The 15,638-nt window shown below is 30.2% G+C and overlaps 2 protein-coding genes across 2 annotated transcripts; one reads left to right on the forward strand and one right to left on the reverse strand.

Moving 5' to 3' along the window:
- The first annotated feature begins 2,812 nt into the window (after positions 1-2,812).
- Positions 2,813-8,407, forward strand: LOC111903706 (syntaxin-132). Its single transcript, XM_023899455.3, has 13 exons — positions 2,813-3,051; positions 3,726-3,839; positions 4,540-4,596; positions 4,684-4,732; positions 4,820-4,908; positions 5,405-5,478; positions 5,749-5,791; positions 5,878-5,938; positions 6,231-6,256; positions 6,354-6,431; positions 6,898-6,978; positions 7,067-7,132; positions 8,081-8,407. The coding sequence occupies exons 1-13, from the start codon at positions 3,034-3,036 to the stop codon at positions 8,252-8,254; spliced, it is 930 nt and encodes a 309-aa protein (XP_023755223.1). The 5' UTR covers positions 2,813-3,033; the 3' UTR covers positions 8,255-8,407.
- A 3,982-nt stretch (positions 8,408-12,389) lies between these two features.
- Positions 12,390-15,356, reverse strand: LOC111903705 (isocitrate lyase). The gene is made up of 3 exons (XM_023899454.2): positions 15,208-15,356; positions 12,980-14,582; positions 12,390-12,763 (listed from the first exon to the last, which is right to left on the reverse strand). Exons 1-3 carry the CDS (start codon positions 15,235-15,237, stop codon positions 12,669-12,671), a joined length of 1,728 nt encoding a protein of 575 aa, XP_023755222.1. The 5' UTR covers positions 15,238-15,356; the 3' UTR covers positions 12,390-12,668.
- Positions 15,357-15,638: the final 282 nt, after the last annotated feature.

A 15,638-nucleotide genomic window follows, 5' to 3' on the forward strand; every position in this document is an offset into this window, starting at 1 on the left:
AATAAAGACAATCTCACCAAAGAATACCCTCAACATCCTAAACAGGTAGGCATAAGGAAGTTCTCATGGTTTGGTCCCTTTGAAACAATTCACAACCTTTCCTATTTATAGAAGAGGAAACATTCTCTTGTTTACTCTCACCATCGATGTGGGATGAAGACATTGTAATAAAACACGCTTTCTTGTTAATAAAACATTATTCAACTTATTTAGTAAAACACTCTTTCTCTTGTTGACCCTTTCTTTATTGTTCAATAGTTCCATTTTTCTATAATCTCGTAAGTTGCTATCCAAAAAAGTAAATTCTTATTGAATAACTTTTTGTTCAATTCTAAAATCATAAATTCAGTTAGGTACTTAATATAGAAAGCTTGTTTATATGTATTTTCAAGATTCAAAAGTTCATTATAAAAAAAATTCATTTATAAAATATAATCTGTGTATATATTTCGTGCTTTTGATCAAATCGAATTTTCAAACAATTATAATTTTATTTTTAGCTAGATGTTTTTTTATATTTATATAACATTATGTAACTTTTTTAAAATATCATTGGAAACAATTTGAAAAATCATAGGAGTTTCAAATGTATGTAGTGAAAGGAAAATGCTTCTTTTATGGTCCAAATAGATCAAACTCGGACCGATTCAACTAAATATACCAAACTACATATTTTTTTTTCTAGTGAAACCCGGTTTGTATATATTTCGTGCTTTTGAATCAAAGTGATGTTTCAAACAGTTATAATTTTAGGTTTAGGTAGATGCTTTTTAATATTTATATAAAATTATGTAACTTATTTATAATATTATTAGAAATAATTTGAAAAATTATGAATCGGTCCAAATTGATCCAGCTCCGGTTCAACTCAATATACCCAACTACATAATTTTTTGCTAACTGAAACACAGTTTAAACCTGAAAAAATTTAGTTCAAAACCATTTTTGGAATTCTAAAAGTTAACTAGACACTTGCTAATATAGACAATCTCACCAAATAATACCTTCAAAATCCTACAAAGGTAGGCATGAGGAAGTTCTCATGGTTTGGTCCCTTTGAAACATTTCACAACCTTTCCTATTTATAGAAGAGGAAACATTCTCTTGTTTACTCTCACCATCGATGTGGGATGAAGACATTGTAATAAAACACCCTTTCTTATTTATAGAACATTATTTAACTTATCTATAATATTATTGTAAAGAAATTGAAAAGTCATGGGAGTTTCAAATGAATGTGGTGAAAAGAAGTTAAAAAATGGGGTTTCAAATGCATGAGATTCAAGAAAAAATGCTAGCTTTATAAGTATGTATGATAGATATAGATTCATCACATTTCGAACATGTATGAATGTGGGTTTAACAAAAATTATATGTGATTTCTAGCACACTACTATTTAATATCTAACATATCTAATGCTAACTAGTGACTTATGTTAAGTTCATATTCTTTTTTACACATGAAAATCCACAACGTCCAGATATATTCATCATATTTTGGACAATGATTTTTGTTCTGGGCACGTTTTTGTCCGGTTAATATCACAAGATTAAGTAATGAAAAAGTTTAAGGTATTAACAGTATACTCGCAACAACATAATTTCTTTACAACCAGAGTCCATTATCGTCAAAGACGAGAGGTTCCAAAATACTATTGATGGTCATGGCTCAGAACACATCTAGATACCCTTTGAGTAGACCTAGCAATTCCAGATACGAATACACGAATTTGTGAGAGACACGACACGACACGAATACATCTTGGAAATTGAGATAAAACTTAGTTCTCATCGTGTAATTTTATCGTGTCAAATTCATGGCTGACACTTTTTCATGACATGAATACACGAATTTTCAGCTCTACCTTTGAGTACGAAAGAGCACTCATCCAGATGGGTAATTCACTTATATAGGATCTGAAAAAAAAAAAAACCCCTTCTGGATTCATGAACCATTTTTTTCGGTATGCAAATCAAAAGGTTGTTTTCCTTGGCAATTTGTTACTTAGGCTTCGTTTAATACGCATCTTTCCAGGTCCAAACAGATCTTTCTGGCTGAATGGAGTGGAAAGACTGTTTGATTTGCACAAAAGAAGGGGTCTTTCTCGGTAAGCCCAAAATCATATCTTTCTGGCTGAATGGGTTGAAAAGACAATTATACACTAAACTCCGCCTCTTTCTTTCTTTATGGATTATTAATTTTTTAAAATAACTTTTTTTTTAAGTTTATTTTTTATTGAATTATTACTTTTTTCATCATTCAGCACAGTCAATCAAATGTACAATCAAACAGCATGATTTCTTTCCCAGTCATAAAACTTTCCCAAACAGCAGTTTACCAGACAGCACTTTCCCAGACAAAAAACTATCAAACGGGACCTTACCAATTAGTTTTCAGTTTTATAAATATGATTATTATTAAGGGGGTGTTTGGCTAAGCTTATCCAAACTCATTTTTAGCTTATTATGGGTTCTATACCAGAATAAGCTAAAAATAATGTTTGGATAGAAATAAATTATATCGGTATTATGCCGATAATAAGTCAAAATTCATAAGTAAGACAACCTAACTTATTAGCTATAAGCTATAAATTGAAAAGTTCTTATAATTTTTCATAAACTTAGCCAAACAATCTCTAACCCTAAGTAAATTATGATACATATACAATTATACTCGAAAAAGAACTACAAAATTGGTTTTACCCAACAAAAACCGGCCAAGACTTAATAGTACGAGTGGGTCCAATATCTTTTCGATTTATTCGCCAAACTTCATATAAGAACAAAAAAAGCATCTCATTATATAGTAACCAACGCCATTTTTCGTAACAAATCAAGAACAACAAATTACAATATTACATTGATTGCAATTGTTTTTTGGCCGGCCAAGACACAACCAATTAACACCTGGGCAAGTAAAGTAACCCCACGTATATAAAACCAATTTGATTCTGATTCACCCCTGTTTTCTTTCTTTAGCTCTCCACTTTTTTCCAAGAACCCGTAAATCACTTTACTCTCATTGCCATCAAGATGAATGATTTGCTCAGTGTAAGTTTGATTCTACACCTTTGTTCTTGTGGTAATTGTTCTTAATTTCAAGTTTCGTTGGCTCTTATTGAATTAATTTCAGTTTAGCTTTACTTGTTCTTTGTTAGGGTTTTTTTTTTTCCATAATTGCGTGATCAGTAATCTTAATTTGGGATTTTGAACTGTTTCTTCGTATTGGTCTTGATCGTAATTGAATTTCGCTTTCTTTTCCGTGTCGATTGTAAACCTTTATGATCAGTTTTTGGGTTTTGTTAATTCACTAAAGCAAATTAATTTGGCAATTTTCGACATGATTAAGAACAAAGAAAACCCGAGGAATCTTTTTGAAGACCGATTGTATATCTAGTAATTGATTGCTTGAATATGAACTGAATTTGCTTATTAAAGTAACTTTTGATCAAAATTGAAGTGGGGTTTTTCTTAAATTTCGTATTTTTGTGTCAAGTATGGAGCTTTTTTCACTTTAAGTTTGACTTTTTTTATAACGTTTTCTTGTAATGTTCATGTATTTTAAGTATCATTTTCAAAATCCGAGTAAACAGTTATGATGTTTTCTTTTATTCTGTTTCTTATGAACTTCACTCCTCATTCCACCTATATGTACACATGATCATTGCAGATTCTTGAAGCTTTTTAAAAAAATATATCAATTTTATCGAGTTTTTATCTTTCAGGAATCGTTTGTGAGTGATGCGAGAGAGCATCCGCCAAGAGATATGGATATTCAGATGAGTACTCGACTTCCTAGAAGTAATTCAGACATGGGAATGGAAACTTTTAATAAGCAGGTAATACCCTCTTTAAATTCGTTCATATCTCTAGTTTGGTCAAAGTTTCTAGGGCTTTTTTTAGAATAAATTACACAAATGGTCTCTATGGTTTGGGGTAATTTGTGCATTGGGTCCCTAACTTATTCTTTTTTAACTCGAAAGGTCCCTTTAGTTTGTTTTTGTTACGCGTTTGGTCCCTACTGTTTGTTTTTGTTATTCGCTTAGTCTCTCTCATACCTAAAAAGATTATTATTTGAATAGAGAAAAATGGTGGGATGGGTAAGGACTTAAGGTAAGGTGAGGGGTGGGGTTGGGGTTTGTTTATTTAAATAAATTAAAAAGTCAAGGGCAAAATATGTAAGACAGAGACCAAACGCGTAACAAAAACAAATAGTAAGGACCTTCCGAGTTAAAAAAATAAATTAGGAACCGAACGTGCAAATTACCCTAAACCATAGGGACCATTCGTGTAATTTACTCTTTTTTATAAGAATGAGAAGGGTATTTACGTCTTTTGTACAAACAAATTTTTACAGTCCCATTCACGAATTGCAATTTTTGTGATATTGAAATCGGCCTCATTTTTTTGGCCCATTGACATTAGTTTCAGTCTCAGCACAATGCACGCCAAATACAATACAACATCTTAATTATTTTAGGTTATTTCTTTAATAGTCCCTTCTTTTTTGTGATAATGTCTTTTTTTCATCAAACATAGATACAAGAAATAGAGAAACAAGTGGATAAGCTTTCAGGGTTATTGAAAAAACTAAAGGTATGAAAAACTTTCTTAAAATAAACTTATATAGGACTCATGAAATAATTTTTTTTATGGAATCTTGTTTATAAACGTGTTTTTCAGGATTCTAACGAGGAGTCAAAATCCGTTACAAAAGCATCTTCCATGAAAGGTTGATTTTTTTGATAATTTTGAAATATTTTTATTGTTTATTTGTTTGATCAAGATTTTTATTTTTATTTTTTTATTTTTTTTTCAGCTATTAGGAAACGAATGGAGAAAGACGTTGATGAAGTGGGAAAGATTGCACGTAATGTAAAAGTGAAAATAGAAGCAGTCAATAAAGAGGTATTTTCCCTTTTCATATTATATTACTAGTTTATAACCCGTGGGAACCACGGTTATAAAATTAATTAATTTTTATAATAAAAATTTAAAATTATTAATTAATTATTTTAAATAAATTATTAATTAGGAAATTTTTTAGTTATATAAAATTATAATCATTGATTTAAATAAATATGTGAAATTATATCATTTTATAATTTGTATTAATTTTATATTAATGTTATTAATTTAATTTACTTAGAGAGAGAAATTTAAAATTTAAAATGAAAAATCCATAGGTTGACAAGTGGTATGTATTAATTAGGAGACATAATAGGGTGCCACATGACAAAAGAATAATAGAATATACATTAATTAAGATGTCTTATAGGGTGACACATGTCACAAAGGAGAATAAAACTATTCTTTTATTAGAATAGGAGGATGACACAAATAATATGAAGTTTTTAAAATTTTTATTACACGTTTTAATTTTCTAAGTTAATGGTGTCCACAGAATTTAGCCAATCGGCAAAAACCGGGTTGTGGGCCCGGGACTGGTGTCGACCGCTCTCGTACAAATATGACAAAGTAAGTTTTATTTATTTTTCCTATTTTTGTATATTAATCGAAGGAAGACATAAATGAGCGAATTTTTTGTAAAATGTTACGACTTAATATGGAAAACCTAATTTCCTTGACTTTTTCTATTAAGTCGTTCTTTTCTTGCATCAAGTAAAAAAAACACCTATATATATTTTACTAGATATTAAGTGTTCTCTCCATTTACTCCATTAGGTCAAAAATAAAAAAGCATTTCATTTGAAAATTCATTTTGGAACCTTTACTTTCAAATTTCAGTTCTTTAGCTAAGAAGTTCCGGGACATAATGACGGAATTTCAGGTAATAAAGATTTTTTGTATGTACTTGTTTTTTTTTCCATCAAATATCCATTGCAATATAATGAATTCATTTTTCATCGCTTTTAGACTTTAAGGCAAAAGATCGATGATGAATACCGTGAGGTTGTGGAAAGAAGAGTCATTACAGGTTCGGTTTTACCTAAAAGTCAACTATTTGACTCTTCAAGTTAAATAAAATTTCTTGACGTTCACAGTAGAGGTTCACACAACCGGGCCAGTCCGTCTGTATACAGACAGACCGGGACTAGTCCGGTCATGTATCAGAACGGACCGAAACTTACAGTTTCGGTCCGGTCTGGTCCAAAAAGCCAATTATAGGTCTTTTTGTGTGCCTCAAATTTATAGTGGATTCTCGTTGTGTTGATTGACTGAATGGTTTTGGTGTAATTTTTGGTATTTTAAATTCGATAAACGAGCAGTTACGGGAACCCGACCCGATGAAGAGGTGAGCCTGAATTTTGACACGTGTAAAGTATTTTGGTGTAATATTATATTTTTTTTTCTTTAAATTTTAGCTTTATGGTTTGAATTTTGTGTTACAGACAATCAACAATCTTATAGAAACTGGAAATAGTGAACAAATTTTCCAGAATGCTATGAAAGAAATGGGTCGAGGACAAGTAAGCATTTGAATGGAACTGAATTAGATTTTAGAAACCGAAAAAATATAAATATAGAAAAGCATTTATATTTTTATGTCAATTTAACTATTTTCTATAGTGGTTTAACCATTTTACTTTTTTTATCTGTTTGAAATATTCGTTTTTTACCTAATTTGGACAAAAGGACAAAATACCGGAAATGAATGAAAACGTTCGCTAAACTGTTAATTTTTTTTTGTGATTATTATAATAATATTTAAGTGACTAAAATAAAATTTTGAAAGTTCATAATGTTTTTATGTGTTTTCCAATATATCAAAACCAGGTAGCTTGGAAAAATGAATTTTTTAAAAAGTAAAATGTTTTAATCGTAAGAAAGAATAATCAAGTTGTTAACATATATCTGAATTGCAACATTTGAGATGCAAAATTACGGATAGATTTAGGAATTTCTAATTCCAATTTACATTGATTTTCACAAAAGGTACTAAATACATTGGAAGAAATCCAAGAACGACACGATGCAGTGAGAGAAATTGAAAAGAAGCTTTTAGACCTACATCAGGTACTTCATTTGACTTTGAACAATAGTCAACTCGAGATTTCCTACGTGGCTAATTTCTATTGGATAAAATACTTGTTAATGTTGTCAGATATACCTTGATATGGCGGTTCTTGTAGAGGCTCAAGGAGACCTATTGGATAACATTGAAAGCCAGGTATGCTTTCTTCCTCTCTATAAAAAGATTTTTTTTTCAAGCATTTGTGGCAAATCCAAAGCAATCATGCTTTGTTGAGTTGTACATTGTGTATTAGAAGTTGTATGTTGCTTTGGATTTGCCAATTTAAGCTCCAAGAAAGGGATAAATGTCGTTTCTGAAAATATGGATGATATTGTCGAGTAAATTACACGAAGATCTCTATTATTTGTTTTTGTTACGTGCTTGATCTCTATCGTTTGCTTTTGTTATGCGTTTGGTCCCTGACTTATCTAAATATTTAAAGAGGAAAAAATAGTAGGGTAGAAAAGATAAGGTGAGGGAAGTGGGGTTGGGGTGTCTTTATTTAAATAAATTAAAAATCAAGGACAAAATAGTTTTTTTAGGTAAGATAGAGACCAAATACGTAACAAAAACAAACAGTAAGGACCTTCTGAGTTAAAAAAATAAATTAGGGACCAAGCGTGCAAATTACCATAAACCATAGGGACCATTTGTGTAATTTACTCTGTAATTTAGTCATATTAAAATAGTTCTGCTCCAAAAAAAAAAAAAAAAAACTTTGTACATTAATTTTAGAAAAAAACTTGTATAGAGTTTATACTACATACGAATATACCCATTAAACCCATAAAGTAAAAAAAAAAATTCAAAACAGTGATTCTAATATGACTTGTACCTCATGCATTAGAAGTTATGTGTTATTCTGCATTTGTCGTTTTAGACTATAGGAAAAAAGACCAATATAATTCCTATAATATAAAAGTTGTTCATTTCTATGCATTTCCAAAAGGGTAAAAAGAATCTTATTGAATAAGATCATGCCATAGTGAGTTGTACCTCATGCATTAGTAGTTGTACCTTTCTCCGGGTTGGTAATACAAGCTCCTACATGGCTGGTACATTGTGCATCAAGACTTGTACATTGACTGTAAAACATTGATTCAGGTAACGAATGCAGTTGATCATGTCCAATCAGGGACAACTGCATTACAAACTGCAAAGAAACTACAGAAGAAGAGTAGAAAATGCATGTGTATTGCGATAATTTTACTGTTAATTATAATAGCCATAGTTGTAGTTGGTGTTATTCAGCCATGGAAAAGTGGCAAGGGTGCTTGACTCTTCTAATATTACAATCGAGTCAAATGTGCAAATTTTTGTGTTTCATACAAGGTTTTATTTTTTTTATTTTTTTTTATTGGGGTGGATTTTGTGTATGTTTGTGTGTTAAAAATTTGCAATACACCAAACGCACCAATAGTTTTATTTTTATTTTTATTTTTATCTGATAAATAGATGTATATATAAAAAATGTTTGGCACGTTACAATTATTTTATTTTTTGATTTTTTTAAATTTGAGAAATTTGAAACTAACTTTTTTTTAAATAGTTCAAATATATATATTTAATTATAGAAAACTCATTCTGCTAAATATTTTTTTATATCATTTTATATCTTTTAACTAATTTATCTATATTAGTTTTTATCGAACGGTATGATTTTTACTTGAATAAACACATTGGTAGAGTAGCAAAATGGGTTTTTTGGGGTAAATAAGTAAGTTTAATTTAAAGTAAATAATTTTTAAGTAGGGGTCATATATTAAATTTTTAAAATCTTTGTTTACCATTAATTAATACATTAATGTTAGATCTAAAAAATGTCTGGTTATAATAATAGTAATAAATTGCTTAAAATGAGACAGTTTTAAGATATTATACATATTTGAATACGTTTTCATATTAAATTGTTATATATATATATATATATATATATATATATATATATATATATATATATATATATATATATATATATACTATTTTTCGAGGTCTATTAGAGAATTAGTCTCTACACCTTATCTATTCTTTACTCATGCAATTTGTATAAATGAAAACATTAAATGGACCCAATTTTCCCTTTAATTTTTTCAAGAGTTGGTTGTTTCCAAAATAATTTCTAATAGACGTTTTTTACCTTCACAATGATTTTTTTTGGAACCGGTAACATACCTTGTGAATCCTACTTTTAAGCTACATATTTTCTCCACATACATGCTTTCATATGTGTTATAAAACATACATCTAAGAAATTCCATTTTTTAAATCAATTTATGAAAGAATTTATTTTTCTTTTTTTATCAGTTTAGTCTGTTTTGTTAATTTTTATTAATCAATTTTAGGTTTTTCATTTGTTATCTAGATTTTAGCAATCTATATTTGTGTAATTTAATAAATTATTAGTAGGAAATGAAAGTAAGGTTGTATAATTCATTACAAAATTTAATAAAAAAATGAAAGTAATTGCATAAATGTAGTATGAACTCTATTTCTAATGGTTGAAATGAAATTTACAAAGCATTTTAAAAGTCTATTTTCAAAAGTGCATGAGATAGGTTTTTTCTAAACAAAAATATATAGTGTCATTTACTATCAAGGGAACTAATTTGCACACATACAATTTTCTTTATACATAACAATTTATGCTTTTAAAATGTTATATTGTACAGTTTTATAAAACATAAATTGTTGTGTATACACAAAAATATTGTGTACGGACACTTATAATTTTAATTATAAATTCATTAATATCTAAAAAATAGTATCATAAAGTTGTACTTTAAATGAAATTGATAGTATGAAATTCCTAACATAACAAAATTAACCGAACATATTTTTGGCACGTTTTAAAAAATGGACAAATTTTCATAAAATTTGGTAAAATATAATGTCTTTAACTTTGTATAGAACATAGTAATATTTATAAAAAGTTTTTCCCTAAACATATGATGTAAAATTTATCATCTAACGACTAACGATACACAAATTTTATTCTAAAAAAAAAGATACTCAATTCAACATTCTTTTCATCATGATTTACAACATTTAATATTTTACGAGATACGTCGTTAGAAAATATACGATTTATTAAAGTCATTGTGTTTTAATTATTTTATAATTTAACTATTATATTTTATTTTTGTCAATTAAAAATACGAAAAAAATGTATGTCACATAAACCAAAAAGTAATCTTAAAATGATGAGTTTTAAGTGATTCATCAACATAGAATACAGCTTTGTAACCAGTGTAAGTGCGTAACACTCGAAACCTGTCACCAATTTCTATTTACTTATTATAATTATTTTTTTGTCTATTTTTTCTAATTTTAAATAATTAATAAAACTTAAATTTAAAATAGCAAATAAAAATATAATGTATTATAGACTGCTTTTTTTATTTAATCGGTAAAGATCATTATATAAGTTTCAGCTTATAATAATAATAATAATAATAATAATAATAATAATAATAATAATAATAATAATAATAATAATAATAATAATAAATAAATAAATAAATAAATAAATAAATAAATAAAATTTAAAAAAAAACCTGTCAAGTTTATTGAAAACCCTATTAATTTTGTGAGTATTTAAAATCTCCTATCGTTTCAGCCTTTTAGGTCTTAGCTAGTACGTTAAATTTATTTAATGTTAGGAAAAAAAAGACGCTATACAATCATTATATAGAAAAAAAAACCGACTGTTATACCAAATCTTATTTGAAAAAACTTATATATTAGTTGCTTCATTAATAAAAACATAATGTATTATAGACCACTTTTTTATTTAATCAGAAAAGATCATAATATAAGTTTCAGCTTATAACGAAAAAGGAAAAAACTTTCACATTTATTGAAAACCTTAAAATTAATTTTGTGAGTATTTAAAATCTCCTATGGTTTCAGGTCTTAGCCGGAGGCTCTATATTAAATTTATTTAATGTCGGAAAAAAACTCTATAGAATCATTATATAAAAATAACTGATTGCTATACTAAATCTTATATGAAAAAACTCATATATTAAATGCTTCATTAATAAAAATATAATGTATTATAGACTACTTTTTTATATAATCGGAAAAGATCATTATATAAGTTTCAGCTTATAAAGAAAAAAAAGAAAAAACTGTCACATTTAGTGAAAACCCTAATATTAATTTTGTGAGTATTTAAAATCTCCTATCGTTTCACGTCTTAGCCGAAGGCCCTACATTAAATTTATATAAATTTATTAATTGTCAAGAAAAAAAAGCACACTATACAATCATTATATTGAAGCCCAATGTTATACCAATTCTTATTTGAAAAAACTCCTATATTAAATACTTCAATAAAAGATGGTTATTTATAAGCACAAAATTAACACAAATATATTTTTACATATATATATTTTTTTCCGACTATTATAGTTTTTTCTTTTCTAATAATTCTGTGGCTTCTTTTAACTTAATATTTTTATATATGTTTAAATTAACAAATTTTAATTTAATAGGGTTTTAGTATCTATGGCTCCTTTTAACTGGACCTCTTTACAAAATTTATTGGCCGGCTCTAGGCCCAAATCAGTTAACTGGGCCTCCAGCCCTCCTATAAACAACTCATACGAAATAGGATTTTATCAACCATATTTCATAATCCAATACAAATCAAACTTTGACCCATATAAAAGATGCTTGTTGTTGAAACTTGAAACCTCACTATATATTGAATTATTGAAGTTATATATAGATATAGTTTTTAATATTTTCGTGTTTATTGAATTATTGATGTTATATATAGATATAGTTTTCAATATTTTCGAGTTTGTTGTATTATAGGTAGCAAATGCAGTAGATCACGTAAACATGGGAACAGATGCCCTTACTACAGCCAAGAGCTTACAAAAAAGATCAAGAAAATGCATGATGATCGCTATCATCTTGCTCCTTGTTATAGCATTAATCATCATTCTCTCGATCCTTAAACCATGGAAAAAGAACAACTGATCTATTCGGAAATACACTCAAATCTTAAGTGCCTAAAAACCCGAATATTGTATACATTTTTTTTACAATGAACAAATAATTCATTTTACAGTATTCAAATAAATCGTTGAATTCAATTATTTCTGTAGTGTTTAGAATCTGTTTCTTTATTTGTATTTTATGAACAAATAAAGTAATGATTTTTTGATAAATTATTTGTAAAATTGACATTTTTTTTATGTACAATGTTATAATAAAAGAAATTATATTACAAGAAACAAATAACAAAAAGCATGTTATCGTTCTTCGTTTTGACTCTTATTATTAGTTCGAAAAATATTCAAATTAAACAAATATACTCGAGAAACTTATAAGGTATAAACATACTGCTGACTACAAAATAGAAGCAAGGACAATATTCTCAAAACAAAAGCAAAAACAACACTTCAAACTTAATACTTTAATTTCATATAGAAACGTAAAAACACAAAGAAAACAGAAACACATGACATCTGTTTTCAGCACCATGCATACAAACGTCCACGCTGAAAAATCTCCAGAACATTATATGGACATTATTTCTAATTCATAAACCAAAATTAAAGTAAAAGTAATAATAATAATAATAATTATAAAAACATCAATAATAATAGCATCATTAATAATAATAAAACGTCCACGATTCCAGATTGGTGGTCGAAATTCTGATAGTCAAAGACGATCCTTACATCCTCGATTTAGCGATCACAACGCTCCCGTCTCCCATGTCAGTCGCCCCAGACCTCGTCCATGTCTCCTTGAATTGTTCCTCAGTCACTCCTACATTCATATTAAAATATTTAATACTGATACTGATATTAATACTGATATTAATATTGATACTGATCAGTCTGTTTTTGTTTTTCTAATAATGTTGCAAATTTTGTTGCATGATACCCAACCAAACAGTTTGTTCTCATCAAATCAAACCGACACTAACATCACGTCACAAAAAGAAATAACAATTTAGCGACAATTGTACTTTTATGGATATACCTTTTCCCATGGCAGCGGTTGAAGTGATGCCACCTTGAACAGTCCTAAGCACCCTGTCATAATAGTTAGCACCGGACCACTTTTGGTGAGCCAATGTGTCCACTCCATGCTTCCTTTCCTCCCTTTGAATCCTTTCCACATAAGCCAACATCCCACGTGACGCGTAATCTTTCGCAAAAGTGTCGGTAACTAAAGCGTCCGCATGAAAACCCGCAAGAGTTATAAACTGCCAAACATATCCCAATTTCGCTATTCTCGGGATAAAATCCATCATTTGGACATCAGTCATTCCCGATGCGTCCCAATTGAAAGAAGGTGAGAGATTGTAAGCTAGCATGGTTTCCGGTTGCATTGTCTTGACCCCTTGTGCGAATTTGGTGCACTCGACCATGTCTGGGCTCGCGGTTTCCATCCAAATGATATCCGCATGGTTCGCAAAAGCCCAACCGCGCACAATAGCTGCCTCAACCGAGCCTTTGAACCGGTAAAACCCTTCTCGGGTTCTAGGCAAGTCCCAGTCCCAGAAGAAATTGGTGAGCCCGAGCCTTGCGACGATCTCTCTTGCGTCCTCATTCGACAGACACTTCTCGTAGCTCGAGCAGTTCATCCATTCGTTTAATTTTCGTCGCTTTTCGGTTTCCAAAACGTTCATTGCTCCGATCGCATCTACAACCGCGTCAGAGAACGTCTTCAAACGAGCCATTGATAGCCAGTTGTCCTCGAGCGCTTGAAGCTCGGGCCCACTTTTACCTGCGGCCATTGCCTCGGATAGTAGTGTAGCTAACCCTTTTCCTTTCAGATTAGGGTTAGTCACACCAATAATGAATTGGTGGTCCCTTGTATCGATGTTGGATTGGATCAATGTAGCTCCAACAGCATCGGTACGAGCTACCAACACTGTCTCGGTTCCCATTATGTCAAACTGTAATCTCGCAGCTACGAGCCTGTTGATATGTTCACTAACGGCAACCAAAACTTTTCCAGCCATGTGACCACATTTTTTGGTCACAGATGACTGGTCCTCAATATGGACCCCAGCGGCACCACGTTCCACAAAAAGCTTACAAAGCTTAACTGTGGCAGTGGCCCCACCAAAGCCAGTGTCACCATCGGCTATAATGGGCTTTAGATAGTCAATGAAAGGAGTTCGGGCCCGCTCCTCTTGGCTCATGCTCATTCGGGCCTCCCTCTGCTTCCGGTCGTGGTATTGTTGGGCAAAAAACAGATGCTCGACTTTATTGGGAACCGTGTCGTAGGGGTAGTCAGCCAAGTCTGGGCCCGGCTCATTTGTTGAAGTATGAGTAGACGAACACTGCCACCCTGACACGTAAATGGTGTCGAGGTGTTTAGCCATCATGGTGACTTGGACCGGGTCGAGTGCACCGAAGGTTCGTGAAGATGTGCCGTTGGCTTGATGGTTCTTGAGGGTTCGCCAGAGCTTTTTGGCTAGCTCATTTGAGCCGTACGATTGGCGGAGGTTGCCACGGAGAGACACCACATCACGGGCTGAGTATGGGCGGCGCGTGTGTCTGAACCGCTCGGTGTTCCACCACGCTTGCACCTCTGCTACTTCTGCTTGAAATTTTCCTTCTTCTTCCAAAATCTGCACGTTCATTTTAAAAACTGTGAAATACCGAATTTGCCCTTTCATTAAGTCCCATTTTCTACGCAATAAAAACCAAAAGGCTACCGTTTTAATAGGCCAATGTAATACAACGGTGTATGTTATTATAACAATTATTTTCAAAGTGCACCGATTCTTATCACAATTTCGCCCCATAATTTATAAAACTTTACATACAACACTCTTAATTAGCGAAGATAGAAACTCATATAACCTTAATTCGATTGGTTATTACAAAAATCCCCCAAACACTTTCGATTTTCTAGCTATGAGTACTTCAGATTCTTATTTTATAAACTTATACAATAAAGAAGATTTCTTAATGATTTGTACAGTTATGCTTCAAGTTACATTATAATAAATCATCAATATCAAAAGCAAGTATATTCCTTGAGTAAGTAAATCATCAATATGTTTTCAAATGTTTTTAATACAACACATATATAAATATGTTTGATTGAACAAATATGTTTTACTGGATTTGTGAAGAATTTGCATATTCATACCCATATGCATAAACATATATGTCTATATACATATATGTATACATAAAAATATGTATATGTACTTATACGTATACATAAAGAGAAGGAGCGTAAGATACCATTGAAGGAACGGAGAAAGATGCAGCCATGGGTAGAACTGTAATTTCCTTTTTTGAATATATGAATGCTATACACTGAAGCTCAATGAAATGGGTATCTCCCCAAGTTCCTCAATTTATAGCCTTCTCTAGGGATGGGGGTTTGTTAGGATGGGATCATGACAAAAATTTTAGACAAACAGAAATAAATATTTCATTTTTGATATAAGAATATATAATAAAGCCGCCGAATAATTGTATTTCCTTATTTGGAATGTATCCTCTATTTCTTATATAAAAATACTTTATTTTTTAATATACATCTATTTCTAAATAATATCTAAATGGTTAATAATATTTAAATGGTTTTGTTGAAACGAGGGAAATTTATAAGCTGTAAAGAAATTCGTTTTTATTTTAGAGACGTATTTAAAACAAAATGTTAGAGACGG

Source organism: Lactuca sativa, chromosome 8 (assembly GCF_002870075.4).
Source record: "Lactuca sativa cultivar Salinas chromosome 8, Lsat_Salinas_v11, whole genome shotgun sequence".
In the NCBI taxonomy this organism is placed as follows: domain Eukaryota; kingdom Viridiplantae; phylum Streptophyta; class Magnoliopsida; order Asterales; family Asteraceae; genus Lactuca; species Lactuca sativa.

Bases quoted from the DNA above. Each gene is read 5' to 3' on its own strand.
- LOC111903706 (XM_023899455.3), top strand. The intron at 5,479-5,748 runs GTAAGTTTTATT...TTCAAATTTCAG, and splicing joins TCTCGTACAAATATGACAAA to TTCTTTAGCTAAGAAGTTCC. The intron at 7,133-8,080 runs GTATGCTTTCTT...ACATTGATTCAG, and splicing joins TGGATAACATTGAAAGCCAG to GTAACGAATGCAGTTGATCA.
- LOC111903705 (XM_023899454.2), bottom strand. From the start codon at position 15,237: ATGGCTGCATCTTTCTCCGTTCCTTCAATG. The intron at 14,583-15,207 runs GTATCTTACGCT...ATGAACGTGCAG, and splicing joins CTTTCTCCGTTCCTTCAATG to ATTTTGGAAGAAGAAGGAAA. The intron at 12,764-12,979 runs GTATATCCATAA...ATATGAATGTAG, and splicing joins AACCGCTGCCATGGGAAAAG to GAGTGACTGAGGAACAATTC.